The sequence below is a fragment of the Rissa tridactyla genome, chromosome 2 (genome assembly GCF_028500815.1).
Source record: "Rissa tridactyla isolate bRisTri1 chromosome 2, bRisTri1.patW.cur.20221130, whole genome shotgun sequence".
NCBI lineage: Eukaryota > Metazoa > Chordata > Aves > Charadriiformes > Laridae > Rissa > Rissa tridactyla.
In genome coordinates this window covers 126,925,423-126,948,385 of record NC_071467.1, presented here as the reverse complement: position 1 = coordinate 126,948,385, position 22,963 = coordinate 126,925,423, and the positions used below count along the sequence as shown (strand labels likewise).

Genomic DNA, 22,963 nt, shown 5'->3' with positions numbered 1-22,963 from the left:
CAAGTCAGAGAGGGAGACAAAAAGATTTAAATATGCCTTCACTTATGCACACACACCATTTTATAGCCTGTTTGACCTGCGAGAATTTATCCCTTACAAACGCAGGAATTGCAAAGTTAAATAGGAGGTTAGGTAAAGTTTAACATATGCCTGTTTGGTTTTCCTTCTTAAAGAAATAAAAACGGCTACTGGAAATAACAGGTACTGCATGAAGGGTTGAAGCAAGGATATTATTTTTTGTCTGTGTTACCTGGAAGCCGACAAGCTCACACAACTTACACCATTGAAAAATTTGCTGCTCACAGCAGCACAACTTACCAGTAATAACAGAAAAACAAAAGCGGGGCGCGCTTGCCATGTATGTAATAGTCACATATCTGGCAAAATACATGCTCCTGATATGTGTCTGGTTTTGACAAGAGGTGAATGGATTGGCTTTCACAGGTAAATATCAGCAAACAAAAACTAATTTGCTAAACATTGCACTATAGAGACAGTAGACCCTCAGGTCGCCACTGAAAAATGACTTGGCTTAGCAAGAAGAGCACTGATAAGGATTGCGGTGCCAAGACCGGCTTCCTCCCCACGACCGGCTTCCTCCCCACCTCCCTCCTTCCTTGTGCATTCCCAATTGCAGATCTTGCCAAGGTTCTGTGTTTTCTGACTGGTTTTCCCCCCCCCCCCCGCCCGCCCCTCCCTTTTTTTTTCTTTTATTCAATATTGATCCCTAGTGCAACGATAAGTAACAGTATTGGAAAACAGAGCCATTATCTCCCTCGGTCTTCATAACTTGCTACACTCCATAGTAAACAAACCGAGTAAACAAGGTCAACAAGAACAAAAGAAGCTGAGAAAATTTTCATGGCTTTCATTTGAATGAACTGTGCTGTCCATCTGCTTTTTCAATTACAGCATAAAAGTAAATAAATAGGGGAACCACTGAGAAGTAATAATCAAAGAGTAAATTAAGCCTAGCTTTTTTCCTTTGTTCTTAAGAAAGCAGTTTTAATATTCAGAGACGGTTTTCTAACATAAATCCACTTTTTAGGCTCTACCTTCTTTTCTGAAGGGGAGAACTGAGGAAGAGACGGCCGGTTTGCATTATAATAAACAAAACACATAAACAATACACAGTATAAAAATTACCAACAGGAGCCAAAGCCCTTTGAGATCCTATGTATATGCTAAAATTTCAAACGGCCATACCCAGAGTTAGCTGACACTCCCACTCAATCTCATTTTCGTATCTCCTATAACTGCTTCAGAGATGAAGATACTATACATTACCAAACCTCAGGAGCTTTTCAAGCTTTACTTGAAAAGCAAGTGGTACATTATGGTTTTAAATTCTGAAATCTGCAGGGACTATAAAACAGAGTAAATTAGTTGGCTGGGTAATAGAGCCAGGACCTGATCCCCTAGTGATGAAAGAATTTCCCATGATTTCCAAACAACTGGTTCAGCCAGCTAGCTGAGGTATTAAAAAAAGAAATAGATTGATCTAACCCCAACTTTTAAAAATAGTTGTGACCTTTGCCAAAGCTGAAATAGGGAAAAAAGAAGAAAAAGAAAAAAAAAAGTAGAAAGAGAACAAGTGCTTTTGTTTCAATGCTCTAGATAAGGACTGAAGACATATTACCTTTTTTTCAAACCTAAAGAAGTTTTAAATGGATATAATCTTAAAGCATCAAAAGAGACAGAACCGTATTATCATAGATGTTAACAAGAGGCTAGGGCATAGAGTAATTGAACTTTCATAAAAGCCTCCCTCACAATTCCAATTTCAATTTACAGTTGCGTTTTCTTATTTCACATTTGATCCAGACCCTTGCCAACTTCTTCAAGCTGTCATACCATGCTTATGACTGGAGTAACTCTTTATGGTGCAGATGTAGAAAGGAAAAAAAAATAAATAAAGAGGGGAACGTGCCCATGAGCATCAGGCTGATGTATTACATTTTTCACCTCTAAGCAGACTTTGCAGAAATGTGTTGCTAAAACCACTGAGAATACAGGCCAATCTACGGAACATGGCTCTGCCATATAATGACTTAGCCCTACGACAGAGCAAGGCTTCTTCCCACTTTCAACTCCAGCAATTTGATTCAAGTACTGTCTCAGACACTTCAGGCTTTGGTATTTCTAGCCAACCTCTTTTGCTGCATTTTCTTTGAATGTTACCAATCATCTATGCAATTGCAGCTGCAAAACTAATCTTTGCGGTATATTACATGTAATAAGCCCTTTTAAAAACTGAAGCCCCTATGACCTCTACTTTATTTCAAGAACTTTTCATGATCTAATACTAAATTGAAATATTTCCTCTATCAAGTCCAAATATATTTCTTCTTTTTCAACTACCGCCATCTTCTTTAGTGCAATGAGAGGCAAAAGCTTTGAAAGGATTCCTGTAACTCGATTAACATTTTTGTAATTGCAAGAATTTCTAGAACTGCCACCAGGTTATAAAACAAAATCAAAGTAATATGGAAGGATATTTGCACAAAGGCACAGAGAGGTAGAAGCCATATGACTCTCAGATAATTCTGTGCTCAAAGGCTCCCATTATTTTTGAAATATTTTATAAAAAATCATTTATTTGAATTGTCTGTTAGGAAAAAAAGATGAAAAAGGAGAGAGGCATGACATCATAATGAAAATTTTAAAAATCCAGTTTCTACTTAACGTTTCATTTCTTAACAGAAGCAAGACATTTGTTAAGAAGGGATGCGGGGTTATATTTCAGAGTCCTCCCAGTCAAAACCTGCACACACACTTTCTGTTAAAGGAGCTTCAGCTGAAGCAACTGTGATCTAATCTTACCTAACGAAGCAAGGAGGTATTAAATCTGCTTTTAGTTTTGGGGCAATTCTGCCACCCACAAGAAGGGTAACACTGGGAATGACTTTCATGTGTGAAATGGTGAAATCGCCCTTCATGGCAAGATACTGGATATATTTAGAGGTATTTTAAATGAACAGTTTCTGTAACAGAATCTAAAAGGGTACAATCTAGCACAGAGCAGTTTCTGTAAGTTCAAACAGGATTTTTTTATTATTGTTATGTATACATGCATTAATGATTATTCAGTGCTTCAAGATAGGAACTTCACTGCCCAGGAGGCTGTAATGTTCCAAGTATAAACATCAGGCTCCTGCAGATTTCAAGATCCTATACATTGGCTTGCTCAGATGAATTCTTCTGTCACATACAGCATCCATTATAGATTAACTACACTTTCTTATTGCAGACGGCTGGGGATAAAACACAGTTAATAATCCAGTATCAGTGCTTCTCAAAACATTTTAAAAGCACAGTCTTATCATCACCGATTCATCCTGCCTTAAATGAAGACAAACAGAAATGCTACAAAAGGCCTCCGCAGTGTCTAACCTAGAAGGAAACATAACCTCCTAAAATAAAATTGGGGACAACTAAATATTTTCACTGAAACTGCTTAAACAGGTTTTTTTTGGGTGGTTGGTTGGTTTGTACAATGTGTGTTTTCTTTAAAGAGGTGGTGAGATTTGGGGTGTGGAGGGGTAGTTTTTTCTTCCATGACTCATCCAGCATGAATCTCTTCTACAAGAAAAGTGTTCCAGAAATAAAAAGTGATACTCAGAATAGTAGTATGTATGCAGATGAATTACTACACTCTACCACATTGACTGGAAAAAAAAAACCACACCAAAACCGAAAACCACCAACACGCACACAGAAATGTGATGGCATTTTCAAGCAAAAATAGTTTGGTTTTTTTCCCCTTAATAGTTCTATTATCTTATCCCATAGCAAATTCATTTCCTTCCCAATATATTAGGTCTCCTGTACAATGTGAACAGAAACACTGAGAACAGAAGTTACTTATAACAGCAATGGGTCCACAGAGGGGAGGGGAAAAAGGGGCAGGGGCGAAAAAACGGGGAGGAAAAAAGAAAAAAAGAAAAGAAAAAAAGGAAAGGTACAAGGTTCTCCCCCTGCTCCCCCTCCCCCTTTTCTTTGTAAATTTTAATTTTAGTTCTTTTTTTTGGTTGTGTTTCTTCAGTAAGGGCAAGGCATAGGGGCGCACGGGGGATGGACTTTTTGGGGGTGGGGGGTGGAGGACTGGCTTCCAGTCGGGATTTACCGAGCCCTCAGGACCAGCGCTCGCTGTCCCGTAACTGCAATATCACTGCAGCGTTTCCTCCGGTCCGACGACCGTCGCACACAGCGCCAGCGCACGGCACACACCAAAACCTCTCTCCCCTTTCCCCTCCCCACCAGTGAAGAGCGCTTTCCACCTGACCCGAACAGACTGGCCACCCAGCCCGAGGGGTGGCCACGGGGGCCATCACGCTCACAGGACGAGCCAGCTCCCGCGAGCCACCCGCGCTGACGGACCAAGGAAGGCGCGATGCTGGCGAGGTGGCCGAGCCAAGGCAGCAGCGGCCGACGGGACCTTTTAAGGTAAAAGGTGGCAGCGTCCAGCTCCAACCGTGGGCCACAGAAGAGCCCTCGCACTGAGCAGGACTGGAGGAGGTCCCCCGTTCTCAGCGCGCTGCATCAGCACTGTGGCACTGACGGCCACCCACCGCTTCTCCTCTCGGAGCTGCTGAGAACGGTAGCAGCTGACTTTTATCTTACGCTAAATTATTAACTCGATGCCAAACGCAAGAAAATGTTGCTTTGGGGGAGCTATGTATGTTTTTAAGTGCAAAACACCTACCTATTAAAACGCTTAGCAGAAATGTATTATTTTCATTGGCTTTTGGCTTACTCTCTAAACACGCTACATCATTTTGTAGGATTTTTATTATTGCTATTACAATTCCACATTTCTGTTCAACTCGAAATGATGAATGCAAAACCAATACAATAGGTAACAAATGTATCCACGGTGACCAAACAACAAACTCCAGAGCACAGTACCGTGAGTGAAAATTAGCAGTTATTGAAACCACTTCATCAAAATTCCAGGGCAATGTAAAAGAAAGGCTTATGCAATTAGAAGGGTCACAATAAGTTTAATTATTTGAAGGCTCACCTCAAATAGTAGATTATACATAGTACAATGCAGTAAAATAGTAGAATATCTCAGCCCAAAATCTTCTTGGAGGCTACAGCTTTAAAGAGAGCAAGAAACGCTACGACCGATTGCTGAATTTAACAACTTTTGTCTCTGACGGTTAAGAAACTCACTTCACCCATTAATACTTGCTATAGAAGAATAATATTTTCACAGGGTTAGGTCCTGCTTTCCACGGTAATTATTTCAGCATTTATTTCAACCTTAATGCTGTACACGTGTGTTACCACCATGCCACCTTACACCAGCAGCAATTAGACAAGAAGGCCCAGAAAAACAAGCAAGATGCATACAAACACACAGAAAAGCTTTCTTTTTCTTCCCTTCCTATTCTTTAGGTAGCCCAATGGTAGCATGCACAGAGAAAGATACGCCACAGAATTCTTTACTAATATTAAAAGGAAATATTTTTTTTTCCCCCGCCAGATATATAAAATTCCAATATCGTCTACGTGATGGCTACAGCAATTTTAAGTCAAAGTAGGCGCGCGATGCACACAGTCAAGCTTTGCTCCGGCTCTGTGCGATGCTGCTTCGTGCAGTAAGTGTTACAACAGGGACAGGTGAGATTACAGACATTCCGGCTTCTCACAGGCAGAGCAGGAAAACACCCAGAACAACCACAGGTGAACATTATCCCCATTAGCTCATGCTTTGTTATGCAAAAGACAGAAACAAGAATACTCATTTAAAACTTAATATTAAAGCACGTTTCAGACTGAAACAAAGCAGACGGAGAACCTGCCTAACAGAAACTCATCTCTGCTCTCAGAAGTGAAATTTCCTACAAAGCCGGGAGAAAGCACAAGCAGGTTTCTTCCAATTAAAAACTTGAGTTGCACCAGAAAACAAATGAGCACATGAAACAGTGGTCTGCAATTTTTCAAAGAAGTAACACCCAAATAAGTTTGATCACCATTACACGATTCTGAAAATTATAAGCAGAAAAAAAAATACGATAAAATTAAGTACCATAAAGCTATCATATACCTAATACTCTTAACCTGTATAACTTCAGGAAATCTTAACTTCTAACCCTAGTCATACAGGCAATTGTTGCAAAACTGACTGTAAAAAAAAAATAAATAAAAAAAAAAATCCATCTTGCGCTTGCAATGATATTAAAAGTAGAAAAATAACCCAAAAGAAACGAGCAAAAAATTAACCTAACACTACATTTTTAATGGTGAAGAGACTTAATCAAAATTACTCAAACATAAAACCACAATGTCTGTTCTTCCTCTTTGGAAGTCTTTGGAAAATGTAGTAGAGCTAAAACATTGCAAATTTATCTTTGAAAAGGAGTCTGAACAGTTCTGACAACTCAGCTAATTTATATTTTTTTCTGTTAGGACAGTTCACACCAAAATCAATCTGCTTTCATAATTGATGGGTTTCACTGTTAAAGACAACACCCCCATCTCCCGATACTTTTAATTTTATGAAAATAAGAAAATAATGCTTAGCGTGCCATAAAGCATAGTACTTCTGTGACAGGGCTCAGAATATTCCAAAAGTTCTTCTCTTAAAGCTTGAAGCGAACTCCTGATTCAATATTTAATGAAACTGAGAAAGCTGCTGAAATGTCCCAGAAATCCTCCAACTCTCTGCTCTGTGCTCATTCGGAGTATTATGCAGCTATAAATTAACACCGAGGCTAGAGGAGATTTCAAGTAGCCAAGAACAGTATTTTTCCATCGCGCCACCAAATTTTCTATTTTATTTTTTTTGGCTATTTAGCAGCACTAACTTGCAGCATTCTATTGCAATTGTACATCCCAGCCCAGTACTGCAGGGCTACACTGCCTAGACCCAGCTCTACGCTCCAGCATGTTTTTAGGGTACGCAGCCAGCTCAGCTGTAAGCCTGAGGAAGATTTCTATCAAGCAACAAACCTAAACTCTGCACAAACATTTAACAGCTCTGAGACCTCTGAAGGCTTAAAATAATATGCATTTCGTGGTACGCTGGGAGCCAACCCCACACCCGTGATCTGCATAACGCAGAGTACTCGGCAAACACAGCACTGCAAATAAAGCATTCTTTCGCCTTTGTACCTTTGAATTCTTCAAACTAAAAGCTGAATGAAATATTAAGGCTCACCGTGCCTCCCCACCACAGGCAGTGCAGTAGCAGCTCGTCCATTACGTTAAGTTCGGCTAAAACTTCCCATGCCTCACAACCATTTCCCATCCCCTCTCGGCAGATGAAGCACAAGTTCATCTAAAACAAACCTAGGACGCGTGCATCCTATCTAGCTTATTTTTCAAGCCGCTAAAACTACGCGGTAGCCCACTCAAACAGAAAATTTCCCAGACAATGGAATCCTTTCAAACTGCACAGCCGACAGGATTCCCCAGTTGTCAGTTTTAGGTGCGTTGCCAGCACGAAACGTTCTTGAATCCGAAATTTATAATAATCACTCCTATTGATAATGTGAGCAGAAGCAGAATTGCATCACGGCGAACACTTACCAAAATACATTATGTTTCTCATTAATCATGCAGTCAGGATCCCACCGCTGTGTATTCAGCATTAGCTCCCGCACAGGGCTGACATGTAAAACGGAGCTCTTTCATTCTACATTATGTGGAAATTTCCCAGCACAAGAAGCGTGAGCGAGCAGCGTGCCTCCTCAGGATGAGCGCTTTGCAGGCAGTCTTATCCCTGATACAATCCCTGTCTGATTTAGCGTTTACTCCGGCTGCATGCTGCACTGCCCATTCTTACTGTAATCTGACTCCTCCTTCTGATGTCCTTGCTGTGCCTGTGACATCAGGACTAAGAGTACTACAAACAGATCTTGTCTTTAACGGGCTTGCAACGACGTGCTCTAATATCCTCGTTAACCTAACTCTGGCTTGGAAAAAAAAAAAAAAAAAAAGAAAAGAAATGCCCTTCTAAAATCGTACCTTTTTTATGCCTTTTTTTTTTTTTTTTGGCAGCAAACGTGTTCAGTGACATAACGTGCTCAATTACATAATCGATGGGAAAGACAAAGCGTATATTGTTAGTGTATTTTTCCTTGAAGGGCAGGCTCCAGGAGAAGCCCCGACTGCCCTGATTCCCCAACTTCGGTAGCAGATGAAGATGCTCGGCACTTTGCAAGATCATGCTCCCCTGTCACTTTTTTCTTTTTTTTTTAAATCAATAGTTCCATTTCAATAAATTATTTTAATCTGAATGTTGCATAAAGCTCAGTCTGCTTCTATTTTTTAAAAGCAACTGACAAACAGGTAGTTCAATTTCAATAGAGACGAACTGATTTTTGAAACTACGATTTCTTCGCATGAATAACAAAGCATGAGCACGGGAGACATATGACAGCGAGGATTTGTAATGGAGTTTACAACCTTTCACCCTCCAGGTCTCCAGTTCCTTTCCAGCCCAGGTTGATAAGTCATTAGCAGCTGGCTGCTATTTTATTGTCCTGTGACAAATGGAGCAGCCCTAAGTTTGTTGTAAATAGATCCCCACACAGTCCCTGCTGCTATATGAACTAGGAGCAGCTTCGGAGGAAGAAAAACCAAAGAAATATTGAAATGAGTTCCACCACCTACACGTAGTGCTTCGGGATGGATCTGACACACGCTGGTGTGGCCGCATGGTGAAGGCTACGTGGTCTCTATTTGTGCACATAGGACGTCTGTTCTATGGATCAATAGAGGACATGGGTTTCCTGCAGTCAGTCTGGCATGTATCACTGATTATACACTTAAACTAAATAAAGGTAAAATATAGTGGACAGTATGCTGAAGTGTTTATTTCATTAGAACAGGATCTAACGGGATGAACGCTTTCATTTCACAGGAAAGAGGACGACAGGTATAATTAACTTAAAGCTCCACTTCTAATTTGTAAAAGCTCCACACAATAACTGCTATTTCATGAGGTCCAATCACTTAGGGCAAAATTATCCCACCAGCACCGCAGCCAAGGAATGCTCCAATTGCAGCAGAAGAGTTAAAAGCCCTGGTGTACATCACCGCTACGCATCTCTCAGCTAGAGTCCTCCGCAGCACTGCTCTCACGAGGTTTCATGCTACCTGTATGAAAGTCACCGAGATCAAACACTGCCGGGGGGAACTGGGGAATGAATTTAAGTCCTGTCCCTCACTGGCAGTCCCAGTTCTCCGTTTCTGATGCCTGGCCTTCCTCAGTGCCCTTGCTTATTCCAGCTGCCCCTAGGAAGAGGCGCGCCTGAAATGGGAGATACACGGTACACAGATAAACTCCTAAACAAACTTTGCTTCATGAACATAAAGCACACAGTGCAGGAGCATGTTTTGAGGCCACGGTGCGCAAGGGAGGAAGATCAAGACTTCTTGTGTGGTTCAAACTGACCAACTGCAACTTAAGTTGCGCAAATCCTAAATCACAGTGAAGAAATACTATCTAGAAACCCCCTTAAAAAAAAAAAACCAAAACTGTCTACAAACCATGGCCTGTAGGTATTCATGGTACCTTCCTTTTCTCTATTTCATCATTACAATGCTCATTCACGTCTACTGTACCAGGAAGGACACCTCACTATAGGACAAAATACTACCCTCAAAGGCTGGTTTAAAATGCCTCAGCTGAGCCACTCTAATGTCCTCTGAGCAGTAGGTATAAGCTACTATTAGGAGCTTTCTGCAGCACAAGCATTCCCTCCCCTCCCTTCACTGAGGGTAAAAGCTCAGAGAATCAATTCACTGTGAAATCCTCCAGCTCCTTTCTAGCTCCGAAGCGCTTTCGCAGAGGCGCTGAGTGATGCCCTTTAGGAGAGCCTGCGCCCAGGCGCAGCATTTGACTCTTAGGCTGCCTTTAACTCACCACAGAAAAGCTTGGGCTCGTTCTGCCGGGAGTCAGACCCTGCGAGATGTAGGCTACTTCCAGTCTCGATGTTCCTCCAAGCTGATACGCGTCGATGATTCGTGCCCTCAGCTGGCCAGATTGAGAGCCTGGGTACAGACAACTGATGTCTATGTAGACGTACCATTAGTGGTCAGGCAGCAACCATGCTGCCTTAGAACATCCCTTCTTGCAACACTTGTACAAATTTAGTGGAGCCTGATGGCAGGTCAGCTCCTCGGGAAGCGTAAACAGCAAAGCGCCACGTAAACCGACGTATTCTTCACTACTTGGTTTTGCACTTTAGGATGCAAAACAATCAGGACCATCTCCCCCCTTATTGCACCTTACTTATGTTCTTACAATAAACATACAATCAAAGTAGCCAAAGTGAAACTAAAACAAACAGTTTTCTTTAATTTCTTTGCATTTCAACTATGGAACAAATGCAAGGGAGGAGTGAAAGTCACTGCTGGTCTCTCCTGGAAAGCTTTCACAGCCCAAATTCACATACTCCATGCCAAATTCTGCTTTCATTTACACACATACAACATTAATAAACTGCAAAAAGAAGTAGAGTTCCAAGTAAGGGACAAAGAATAAATTTTATTCCCAGAATGGGATACTGTCACTGTCAGTGAAAGCAAGGATTAGTTTCGTAATTGCAATCCCGAATGGCTGGTGTTTTAACTCCAGCACTGCGGACTCTGCTGAAGGCAACTGTGGGGAAGCACAAACACTTGTGTGCGTCTGGAGATTTGAGCAGACCCAGTCTGGGCGTGCAGGATCATGCAGAATGAAGGAGCAAATTAGCCCATGATGTCAGCCCACGGTGCAAACTCCCAATCATCAACAAGCCAGCACAGGCTAACCAGCATTTAGCTTTTCTACAGATGCAGGTCAACTGCAAAATTATCATATTTTCATGCATGGTTCACCTATAAAAACAAACCCCCAGAACCCTTGTGATTCAGCATGAGCATAAACATAACATGAAAAAAAAAGTACCTTCTGCCAAAACAGCTACCCCACACCCTTATTTCTAATAACAGAAATAGTTTCTACCCCCTGAAATCCTCTTTCCCAACAACCTGCTTCTTTTTTTCCTAATAGCATCTCCACCTTCATTTCTTCTGTCCTTCCTCACTTTGAAAACCCCGCTTTGTTAAAGGGTTTGCCACAAAGTGCAGATTTTCAAAATGCAGACTACCCCACAAGACATTACCTCCTCCAAATAAACAAAAAGCAAGCTGAGAGAGTACACGTGTCCCAGAAGTACAGCACATGCCCTACGTTTCTCCAGAGCTGGAAAAGCTACAGGTTACCTCCCACGCCTGACTTGGTCTAGAGCCAGAAGGCCACTTCGTGAACTAGCTGGGCTATCTATGCTTTCTACTGATTTTTATCTTTCCACTGATTTACACAATGCCTCCATAGTAAGTATTAAAACCACTTGCAGGCATGTCTGTTGCAGAGACCAATTAATATTTAATATTAATGCACCCAGTTAATTCTCTAGGATTCCTGGAAAACTCACTTCCAGTCTTGAACTCTCCCAGGAGGCAACTAATATTAGATTTATACCCAGACTCTTACCAGTTGGCTTTGAGGAATTTCAATTAGCGAGGCTGACCACAAACCTTTTCTTGCAAATGCAGAAGCATATCGAGGGACGCTTTGCTGGCAGAAATGTAATACCAGGCAACAAAATACAGCGGTGACACAACATTTTAAGTCTATACATCATGTGTAGTAGGTTAAAAGATCTCATACACTTGAAAAGTTTCCAGGTTTTCCCAAAATACATTTTTTTTACTGCACAGAGACACCTGTTAAGAATAAAAATATATTGCGCAAATAATCATTTCTGAAAATAAACTGGGAGAAGCATTCCAAATCACGCTTGGCCTACTAATTTGCCAAAAGCACCCCGAAACTAAAAGATGCTTGAAGGTAAAGTAGGGCTAGAACTTCTACATAATTTGGAAATGTATGTATTGCAGATATTTCATTCCTATTAGTACTACAGTAACCACAGTGCAGAAATAAAATCAGCAAACAAGCCACAGTTTTGTAAGGCTCCAAAAAGTAATTGAAAGCCTTTCCAAGTGCACATATTTTTGTGCCTCAAATCAAATATACTAAGTACATCGGCTAAAAATTTGGTTTGTTTTTATTTTGAAGCCATCTGGAGTGGGTTAAGACACACTACACAATAATGCAGATTTTGCGATTCATTACTAATCTCTTGAGGTTGCACTAAAGGATGAGAAGGGAAGGAGCACGTTACGTTTGTATATTTTAACTAGCCACAGCGGCTCATCTTTGGTTTTGCACGTTCTCCACTGGCTAAAACTACCAAATGTGTTTTTTACCCTTGACTCAGAAGTGTCACTTCTGGAAATCTGCAATATTTGTCACCATGAATACCATTTAACTGCAGCAGTACCCAAAGGAACTCTGTACCGCCACACGTGAATACAACTGGAGGAACTTAATTAATCTTCCTGTCACTTCCATGATGCTTTTCATTAGTTTAGCTGCTATCTGATCAACTGCTCCATTCTCTATTGGAAATGGCTAACCAGAACCTCCTATAAAAGTGTTTTCAAGAGGTAAACAAAGACTCACCTTTGATTCTGAGAGCCTTTACAAATCTTTGCCGTGCAGACTTTATCAGTTCGATAACAGTACTTGCAGCACTGTTGTTTTTAAGCAACTGGGATTTTCTGCATACAAGAAAATAGCAACAATATGCATTTTCCTCAGCTTAAAACTAGTACTTCTAGTATTTTATAGTTTGAACACAGACGACGTGGCAATTGAAAGGTCATATTTTTCTGGATTTCCTTTCCATGGATATGGCTAGTTATTACACAAACAAACAGAATGCTGCCAACATAAAACCAAACCAACATTTTAGGCACTATTGTAGCTTATTGTTTTACTAAATGCCCACTCCTGTCATCTTTTGCTCCTAAGCATGTGACAAGATTTAAGATAATGAATGAATACACCACTGGTGCAGAAGCTTCTTTAACTATGTATATTGATAATAATTTAAAAGAGAAAGATGGTCTCAAAAGCAAATGACAAGACTGAAAGGCTTGTCTGAGTCCATGTCAAGGATATTTTTTTCACACATACACAAAATATATTATTTTTTTCAGTCAAAGAATGAAAACTGGAACCGCTGGTAAAATCAGCTCCAACATGCATAATCCTTTCTTTCTCCCTCTTTCACCTGTAATTTTATTTCTGCACTGTATTCAGTAAAATTTGTCTAACTAATGAGTGGGCTTTGAGTATATCAGATGTAGACAATCCATCACTACTCTTGGTGAGGTGAACGTGTCAGCATTTCTCTTTTTTCATCCGTCTTTCCAACTCTCCCAACAATTTTGCAACATACCTTTTAAGATTCATCACCCAATCCAGGCATTGTATTCTCACAATTTTTAAATTTATAATATATATATTTAAATTTATAAATCCAGATGTTGCACTGAGAAATTCTACAGAGATTTCACACTCTAGATTGCTTTTTTTTTTCCCCACTCTGATTCACAGGATGCCATCCATTCCTAAGCCCACGCTGCATTTTGCATTTCTGATTATACCATAGCGAAGTAGCTAAATTTGATACGTAGAGGATCCGTCAATTAACCCCTTCTTAATCATAGGTGTACGTGCCTTATGCTGTATAGTACATTTGTTTAAAAGAAAACAGTGGCCAAAACTATGCACGTCTATTATTCCTAAAATCATCTTTATCAACCAAATGACAAGTCTCATGTAACAAAACCAGATATTACGTCTCTTCATACTGCCTAGTTTAACTATCTGTTTATATTCGGTTAAACAAAAAGAACTAAAATTTATTGCATTATTCATTAGAGATCTTTTTCATTTTCCTCAGAAATGATAGCAATGCAATTATTGCATAGGTATCAGTTACGTTTCAATACAAGAAAATTAGTAGCACTTCCATACTCCCCTGTGGTTTCATGCGTGCGGTTTGAGTTTGAGTTTTTTTTGGGGGTGGGTGGGTGGTTGGTTGGGTTTTGTTTAGTTTTTGGTTTCCTTTTTGTTTGGTTTTGGGTTTGATTGTTGGGGTCTTTTTCCTTTAAAAAGGTGCATCAATGAAATGGGGATCTCCTCAACAAATCTTTTAGGACTGTTGTGCAAAAGTTATCCAGGCCTATTGATTTTAAATAGTCTTTAGTCCAAATGGCTGCTGCTTGACCTCTTCCTTGCTTTCTTACAGGCGTTTTGGAAAGTGCCTCGGCACACTCATGACATGAGGATAGTATCAAGCATTTTTCAAAATACAGAATAAAAATATTTATTTAACACTTACGGCTCTTTCAAATCACTCATAACAATCTTACTATCTCCATCTAGTGGCTTGTACTATTAGGATTTCTCTTCTTAATACACTGAAAACTTTTTATTGTCCCTTCCCTTGCCAAACACAGATTTTTCATTTCCTGTTTTTGGCTTTCCCTATAAATTTTCCATACTTCTTACTTCTAATTTATATCAATTAGTATCCACTTCCTTTTTTATCGTTTTGTGCCAAGTAGCTTTTTAATTTCTAGTTGCTGTCCTTATTTCGTGGCTGAACCAGAACTGACTTTTAGCCAAAGTTTTCCATTTTCTGAACATTAAATGACTTTTTTAGTCACATGGTAACCCCTAGTTATTTAAGGCAGTGTCAGTTTTCTTTCCAAGCCTTTCTATCTTTTTCTTCCCAAACAGTTCTCCTAATTTTCCTTTAAGAAATAAAACATCTTGAAGCACAAAATATGTAAAATATTTCATCTGTATTCTGTTTGCTCCTGTAGAATATAATCAAATCAATTTCCACACCCTTAAGTCCCTAAATGGAAAGATTTCAAGATACGGTATTGAAACAATACTCCTTCATTTTCTTGATGCTGTGTAGAGATGTTCAAAAATGAAAACAAACAAAAAAAAAAAGTAGCAATGCAGTATGATTTTGTGTTTCCCAGCGATTATGAAGGCATTGAGCTGTGATTTCAATATATAACTCCAAAAGGAAAATGACAACAGATGCAGTCCAAATGTGAGTGGGTGCAGAGCAGCTTGTTTTTTGCACCGGGTCAGTCAATGGGAGCAAGGTTGCAACGTAGACCCACAGCCAGGAAGGGACACAAACACTGGCAGCTGCAGAGCGCTACCACTTCTCTCCTGCTTTGGAGAGCTGAGATACTTTGCAACAGCATCTGAAGCATCTGCAAGATGCCAGCACTACATTTGGAAACTAACAACAGGCAGTAGCTTGAGGCACATCCAGCTTTAACTCCCTAAAAAGGAGGCATCTCAACTAAACGAGCCAGTGCTACAGGTGCCTCCTGGGGCAACTCATCCCGTGGTAAATTGTCCCCTGAGAGGAAGAAGACCGGTCCCTCTCTCTCATTCCGGTACTCCTCTCATTCCACTGACTCGCAGAAGGGTATCAACGTAGAATATAACTTAGGATAGATGATAAACTTTTAGCCAGTTAAAGTTAGGCAGGGGGAATTTCATCTCTAATGACTGTAAAACAGTTTAGCTAATCTCATAGAAAACACACATTATGTGTTTGAATTTCTCTTTCACATCCAAGAAAAAAATCATTTTGGCCAACATGTTGCTATCAAAGGAAATGCTAGTCAAAGGTCAGCAAGCTGCAGTCTATCAGAAACTGCCGTGCAAAAAGGGAAGGAGGAGGACAAAATGGCAGCAGACAAGACTGAGGGTATAAACAGATGCGAGTTAGAGCATAGTGTTCAACTTTTTATGAGATAGTTTTGAAAAATGTATACTGTTTTTATTCACGCCAGAGCTGAGTTTGATTCCCATGTCCATGTGCAAGCATTTTGCACTTCCACACATGTAAGCTTCACAACGCAGTGTTAGAAACGAATTGCCATGAAGTGAAAATATCAGTGATACTTATTTTTCCCACAGCAGATCTCACTGTAGGTGAGATTTGACTCAGAGACTGACACCTGTTTTTACATGTACATGTGGATGCCTACCTGCGAGATGGATGTCTGATTTCCCATCAGTGAACAGAGATCAAATTGATGCAGTCAACAAAGTCAGAAGAGGTATTTATCACATCTGGAAGTAGACACCAGCTTTGGTTGGCCAAGTAGCTCTCCAAGCTCCATTAACTATATTGACTGGAATTTCACCGATGAAAAGGAAAGCTCCGATACCTAATTCACTCGTAGATACCTGTACATATGCACCTAACTATACAGGCTCTACAAAACGCAAGCTGAATCCCAGCCAAGGCTTCCAAACATCTTAAAAGATCTGGGACCCCTGCAGATCACTCATACCCATTGAAATGCGGCTCCATCTGGGATCATCATAGCAACTACCAACTGTGCTCAGCGACACTAAGCAGCAATTTAGAACAGAACATGAACACCACCTGCAAGTGAAACCAGCATGAAATTTATTCAAGAAGAATTGAATTATCTCCTAAGGAATTAACTACAACATTAGCTTCCACAGTGCTTGAGAAAATTTCCCAGACTCCTAAATGACCACGCAGTGCCTCAATATTTCATTTTATGCAAAAACACCCCACCAAAGATCAAAAATGTCTGTCTTGAAAATGTCTGGCACAGAGGAAAGTACCACTCTCGAATGACCAAGCTGGCATCCTAAAATAAACATGTTCCACTAAGATCTCTACGGATTAACTTATGATATTCATTCTTACTTTTAAGAAAAAAAGGGGAGCATGTCACAAAGTAGCTGTTAGATGATAGAGACATTTAGTGTTAGTAGTAAAAAGAAAAAAAAAATGTTAAAAACACCCAGAAACAACTGATTTCTTTTAAGTTTCAAACGTTCCAGTACTCTTCCAGAAGAAGGGTGGGGGGGAAAGTTACTGCTTTTTACCACTCTGCCAATAGTGCTCAAATACATTCCTACCAGGTTTATAATAATTAACAGTAAAAGGAGAGTTTTCATCTCTGTTCCCGCCTTTTGATCTTATTGACAGAGCCTCCTGCCATTCTAATTCAGAACGACACGTACAGCAAAAAACTCCTGTCTGTATCTGTTCCTGACTTTCTTGTTACATCTTTTTCCTGTATGGTTTCCTTTTGATCTGCCATACCTCTGAATTTAATTATCAGGTTTGAAAACACCCTGCCATAACAGCAGCCTTTAAGTAATTCTGTCTGTTTCCCACAGCTGAACCAGAAGACTGTATCCCAAAGCCAAGCTCTCTCTTCAATATGCACTTTTCAGAGTCCACCTCAATACAAATACTTTGCAACTGTATTTATGCCAAAATAATTAGGAAATTAATAATTTTGAAACAGGAGAACCTAAATAGAGTACTGCTATTTTTTGATAATTCAGTGACTTCATTTTCAGTCAGTTTGCCACTCAGTACCTCTACAAATAAGCCTAGTTACTCTAGGTGCCTAAATATGGATGTAGAGACAGAAAATACTGGACTAAGTCCTTACCTCACAGAATTTTTTCTTGTCTGCACTATATAGGTGAACAGTATACCACGGATGAAGGTGCACATTATAGCTTAACTTCATATTCCTACAAAGCATTAAGAACTAAAAGAATTTCCGCTAGGTTTGAAAGCCCCAGCCATATCTCTCCAGACTCTGGAGATAGGAGACAACTGTTCCAGGTGTAGTGACTGTCTATGAATTTATCTTGGACAGAAAGACCGTGCTGTGCCAACACCATCTCAGTTTGGGAGTATTAAAAAGCTGGCCGCAGAGTTGGGGGTCTGTATCTCTGCCCAGCACTGAGGGATAGCCTGCAGACAGCAGAACGGAAGATGAGTTTTTCATGAAGATTCATGATGGGATGCTGGACTGCTACACTCACTTCATCTGCAGATCCGCTGCTCGCTCTGTATGTAAAAACAGTGATTGTCATTACACGAGCATCTATGTTCTGGCTGCCCAGACAGAGTTGACTGCAACATAAAAGTGACTTCTAGCTCATCTGTGGGTTGCAGTGATTTGGCAGTTTAGTTTTGCGCACTAGAAACCTGCATCACTGACAGAAAAGCTTTCATGGAAAATAGCGTAAGAAATAGAAGGCCTCAGTAAAACCATTTCATGCAAAAGTCTGCAATGCCTGTTTTATCTCGCTAAAGGTAATTTATCACATCCTATAAGCTGTTGATACTTTTTATACTGATACACTTTTCATTACTTATCTACCACTTCCTTCCTTGATCACTGTCCACTAGAGCATTTAATCAAGTAATTATTTTTACCAAGAGTAACTGTCCGTACATTAAAATCCACTGGGCCATGCTTCATCTTCATTTACATCCCTTAAAACCACTGACTTGAAGAACAAATTCAGGAAGTACTGTGCACGAGTAGTGCAATGTTGCATCAAGCATGTACACACACTCAGATAAACACATATTTACATTCAGCCATGTGCACACACATATGCACGCAGTGTAACATGACTATGCTAGATACTTTCTCAGATGTGTAATTAACTTGCTACACAGGTAAATAGCCACATTAGGATTCCTGTTTCCCTTTCTTTCTCGTTTGTGCTCAACAAGGTAATCTTTTTTCCATCATTGGATATAAGGCAAATCACATTTTAGAATTAGTAGTGATAAAATTTTCACTCTATTGTATTATATTTAACTTTCTGTTCAGTGTGCCAGAGACATTTGATCAGAATGAGGAAGAAGTTAAATTATAACGATGAAAATTTTAGCAGATTACAGTATGATAAGTGTTAGGAATTGCTCCTAGTAAAGTCATAGTCGGTTCCTCCTCATTGCTGCTGGGCATAAAGATTTGTCATGACTGGTTACCTCTGTCTTCCGGGCCTCATTACTGTTCTAGTTAGGTTAGAAACCTCTTTTTTCCCCATCTTTGTTGAATATCCCAACCAAACCATAGGGGAAGAATAAGAATGAACCACGTTTTTAGTCAAGGTTCTTGGAGAGGGTCTTCGACTAAGCAGAAGTCCATTGGAGCCACCTGAAAGACAGGCAGATCAGTCTCAGCCGGAGATTAACCAGCAGTCCTGTAGGCTACCCAAGGCTTTCCTCCTTATGCAAGGATTAATATCCACAGTTCCATAGTACATGCTTTACCTCCCATCACCTGTCCTCATCCGTTCATTACAGGAATTTGAACTACTGTGTAGGAGACACCTAATGATCTAGACACCTGGCGAGTGCTTTAATAAGCTTATGATATTATCAAATTCTGTCTGATGCTATGAATGTTTAGATCTACAAATAAAGACTCCACTAGGATAAACTATAAAAGACCATTCAGGATAGCTCTCGTGTCAATGGATCACCACAGGGAAGACCAAGGGGAAATGCCTTGGTCTGAATGAAGACAAACAAGTAATTAAGCTGTCCCCAAGATCCAGGTAACCTGCATATTAGGCTACTGTTTGGTTTTTTCTGTGATAAAAATGCAAGGACACTATTAAAATAAAATTTTTGACAGAAAATTTACCATAAAATTGGCGGACAGATTCCTGCTAATGGGCTCTTTTTTTGATAAATAATAAAATGGGGTGTGTGAGTTATTCTTAGGTGCCAGGCTGGGCACAGTGGAAGGAGGCAAAACACATTGTTACTTCTTTTTTTTCTTTTAAATATTACTTATTTATTGACTTTTCATTGGAGTTAGATAATTTTTAATTTAAAAACAGAAAATTAAAGATATTCAGATAAGTTTAACGCAACAATAATCACAGAAGAGCACAGTTCAGAGGCTTTCAGGTAGTATTTTATGATAAGTACTTTCAGGGTTTCTTTAGAAGTAAGTTACATAAAATACTACCTATCAATGTACAAATTGCAAACAAAGATTTTATTTACATATATATATATAGATATATATATATATTATGTGACTGCCTAATCTGATTTTCTAGTTAAGAAGCAGATGAACCAGTGGTTTGGTCCTGCTGTTGCACATACTATGTATGCCATAATTTTTCTGCTAGTCTTTTGCCCTTTCGTAAAGAGTCATTTTAAACTTTTCATAGAATATTTTCTATGGGAAGGTTAGATCTGACAGGGTACTAATGCATTAGCCTCTGATCTTTTTTCCTTGATTTACAAGCATTCAAGCCTGCTAGAAGATTTTGTAAAATGACAAATGAAAGAGTAAGTGGCTGAACAAGAAACACCTATTACTTTGAAAGGGGACACCACAGGAGGTGGAACAGTTTTTCGCTAAAAAATTACAAAATATTTAATTTATGGGACTTTAAGAAAGGCAGATTTTAAGTACCACTACTATTTGTAGTGGTATGTATACATACATATTTTTAAACATATCAGAGATACCAAATTGTGAGATAATGAGAGCATTCTACATGAGTCATCAAAGCATGTACATTCCAAGGGAGGCATAATTAGTCATTTCTGATGACTGTCTAAAAACTATAAATACCCCTTCACTGTCAATCAGGGGTCACACCATGAAGTTGTTAAGGAACAAACAAATCCTTTCAAGAGGGGCAGTTTGACTGTAAAGCTTCTCCAGTAGGAACCATCGCTATCCAAATAGTTCTCTCTCTTTAATCGTAGTGAAAGACCCTTTCATCTCAGCCAGCTAAATGACCCTTGCTCATCAACAGCAAAACATTGGCACCTTTTGAGACGTCCCCCCACCAGTGCCAAGATATGCTTCACAGAATGTATCTTTCTGCACACTGACTGATGAAGTCCTAATTTACCAGACTCGAGGCACTCATAATACAAAAGGATCAAAGGACATTAGCATTTATGATATAATATTAATATTTTTGCAAGAGCTGTTGCATTTTCAAGCAGCTGATCTTACAAGACGAGAAATAGTATATCCCTGTATTGCAGATGAAATGTGGGCTTAAAATATAATTAGAAATACTAGTTAGAGACAGAAAAAAGGCTGAATTCCCAGAGCTCTTGACTCTAGGACAGCATTCAGCTCACTCTGTCCCCCATCATATAAACAATAAAACCAACTGTGAGAAAGCAGCGTATATAAAACCTGTACTCACCCCTCATATTGCTGAAAGAATATAAACAAAATGGTTTACTATGTTGTAAGAAAGCACTGACTCACATTTTCCTTACACTGCGTTCACTTACATGCTTGGCTTTTTGGAGTTTTTTGTTTGTTTGTTGGTTCCCTCCACCCCCCAAGACCAGAAAGGGTTCTCCTGGTACAGCTTCAGTGAGACTCTGGAAGTTACACTGGGGTGAACTTGACCCAAATTTGTGTCAGGAAGGAGTTGTGCTGCTAATAATGGAAAAGGTCTTCTGTTCGTTATGTCACTATTGAGTAGTTTTTAAAAAAAAAATAAAAATGCTTGCAAACAATTGTTGTCAGCTTTCAAACGTAATTTTATAATACTCTTGTGGCCTTCAAACATGCTACATTTTCATCCTTATCACCACATTAAATCACATTGCCAATAATGTCTTTGGAATGAATTTGAATTCTTCAGGCTTGAATTTAATTACATTATGTAAACTAGAAAATGTCTTCGGTGTGCTTTGAGGGAATAGCTTATCTTGGCAATTGTTAAATTCTGTTTTGTTTAAAATATTTGCATTTTGATAACTTCATTCTGCTGCATACAGCATTTATTGATCTTTCTCAGGAATCCGTTTTCAATATAGTGCATTGTATTTAATTTCCATAAACCCTTAACTGGAGCATATTCTTACACAGCATTTAAGGAAAAAATAAATTAACAGTTTTTTGAGAGCACCAATATTTTGGTTTATAGCAATTATAAGATAGGGAAATGCATCCCTATGCATTTTTTTCCCCTGGACACTGTACTTTAGAGTACACCCTGGAACGGAGCAAAATTACCTTAGTTAAAATTTTTCACAGCAGAAATACAGTTATGTGGCATGCTACCTGAGTATGGAAGGGTTTTTTTTTTCTTTCTATATCATGATTCATTTACTACCTAATTTGACTTATTCAGTATATATTTTGTTCTTGCGGTTTTTTTGTTTGGTTTGGTTCTGGGATTTTTTTTGGTAGGGTATTTTTAAAGTATTTTCTGCATCTCCCTGTCCCTCATCTCACGATTTCTCTCTCTTCTTCTGAATCTTCCCCCTTCCCATCATTCTCCCTTCTCTCTCACACTCACACTTATGGCAGTGATAACTGCATTTTCAGACACAATCAAAGGATATTTTTTTCTTTCATATTTATTTCACAGAACACATCTAAATGTGGAAGCATTTTACAGTCAATCAAGCCAAGTCTGCCTTCCACCTGCACTTGAATGAAGCTCTTGAAATGCACGCAAGACCAATTCTAATTAGGTGGATCGTAAGCAAGTATTACAGAGACTTTCGTCCTCTATCTAATGAAAAAAATATATACATCTAACAAAGGCACACAGATTTTTATATCCTTTCTAATTTTTAAACTTTAGGAAAGCAGATCAGTATGTGAAAAATCTCACTTCACAGCTTGATGTCAGCAAATGAGTAAGACAGTGTTTCCAGCATGCAGTATCCATGGCCAACTGTCCTGTAAACATCCAGCAGGTCTAAGCAAAAACATTGCCATGAAAAGTCTTCCTTAATAACATTGCCACTTATCAAGGTCTGGCTCAAAAGTGTATTATTGCAAGTAATAGCATCCTGCTAATATCTTAGCTATTTTTCTAAAGATAATAAATCTCCCCTTCAATACCCATGCTAAATCCCACTATCAGATTCACTGGTAGGGTGGATCTCAGATAAACAGCAGAAATGAAGGATTATTGCAGTCACAGTGTGGAAATTTTGATCAGCTGGATGTTCCCATGCAGTAAACAGTGTTCAGCTGCACGCCACATCTGCTCTGGCACAAACGTGTCCAAAAAGGGATACGGGTTTGGCCAAAAAGGGCACTTTTTTTACACAATTTTAGATTCTACAGCATTTCCAACAGTTAAAGTATAGGCCAGACAGTTTTGGAAGCTTTGTCAGATGTGGAGTATACAGATGAGCAAACATACCAGCATGTTTATAAATAGATCTCATTGCAAATATTGACGTCC

General features: G+C 39.4%; 1 protein-coding gene across 3 annotated transcripts in view; it reads right to left on the bottom strand.

The window, feature by feature from the left end:
* Window positions 1–22,963, bottom strand: part of ZNF385D (zinc finger protein 385D) — a 443,449-nt gene that overhangs the window by 166,783 nt on the left and 253,703 nt on the right. Inside the window, exon 1 of one of the 3 annotated variants that reach the window (XM_054189917.1) lies at window positions 7,540–7,878. The exons of the other annotated variants lie outside the window; for them this stretch is intronic. Within the exon in view, the coding sequence (XP_054045892.1) occupies window positions 7,540–7,561 (22 nt within the window). The 5' untranslated portion in view covers window positions 7,562–7,878. Of the gene's footprint in view, window positions 1–7,539; window positions 7,879–22,963 lie in introns of those variants that run through there. 3 annotated transcript variants of the gene reach the window in all.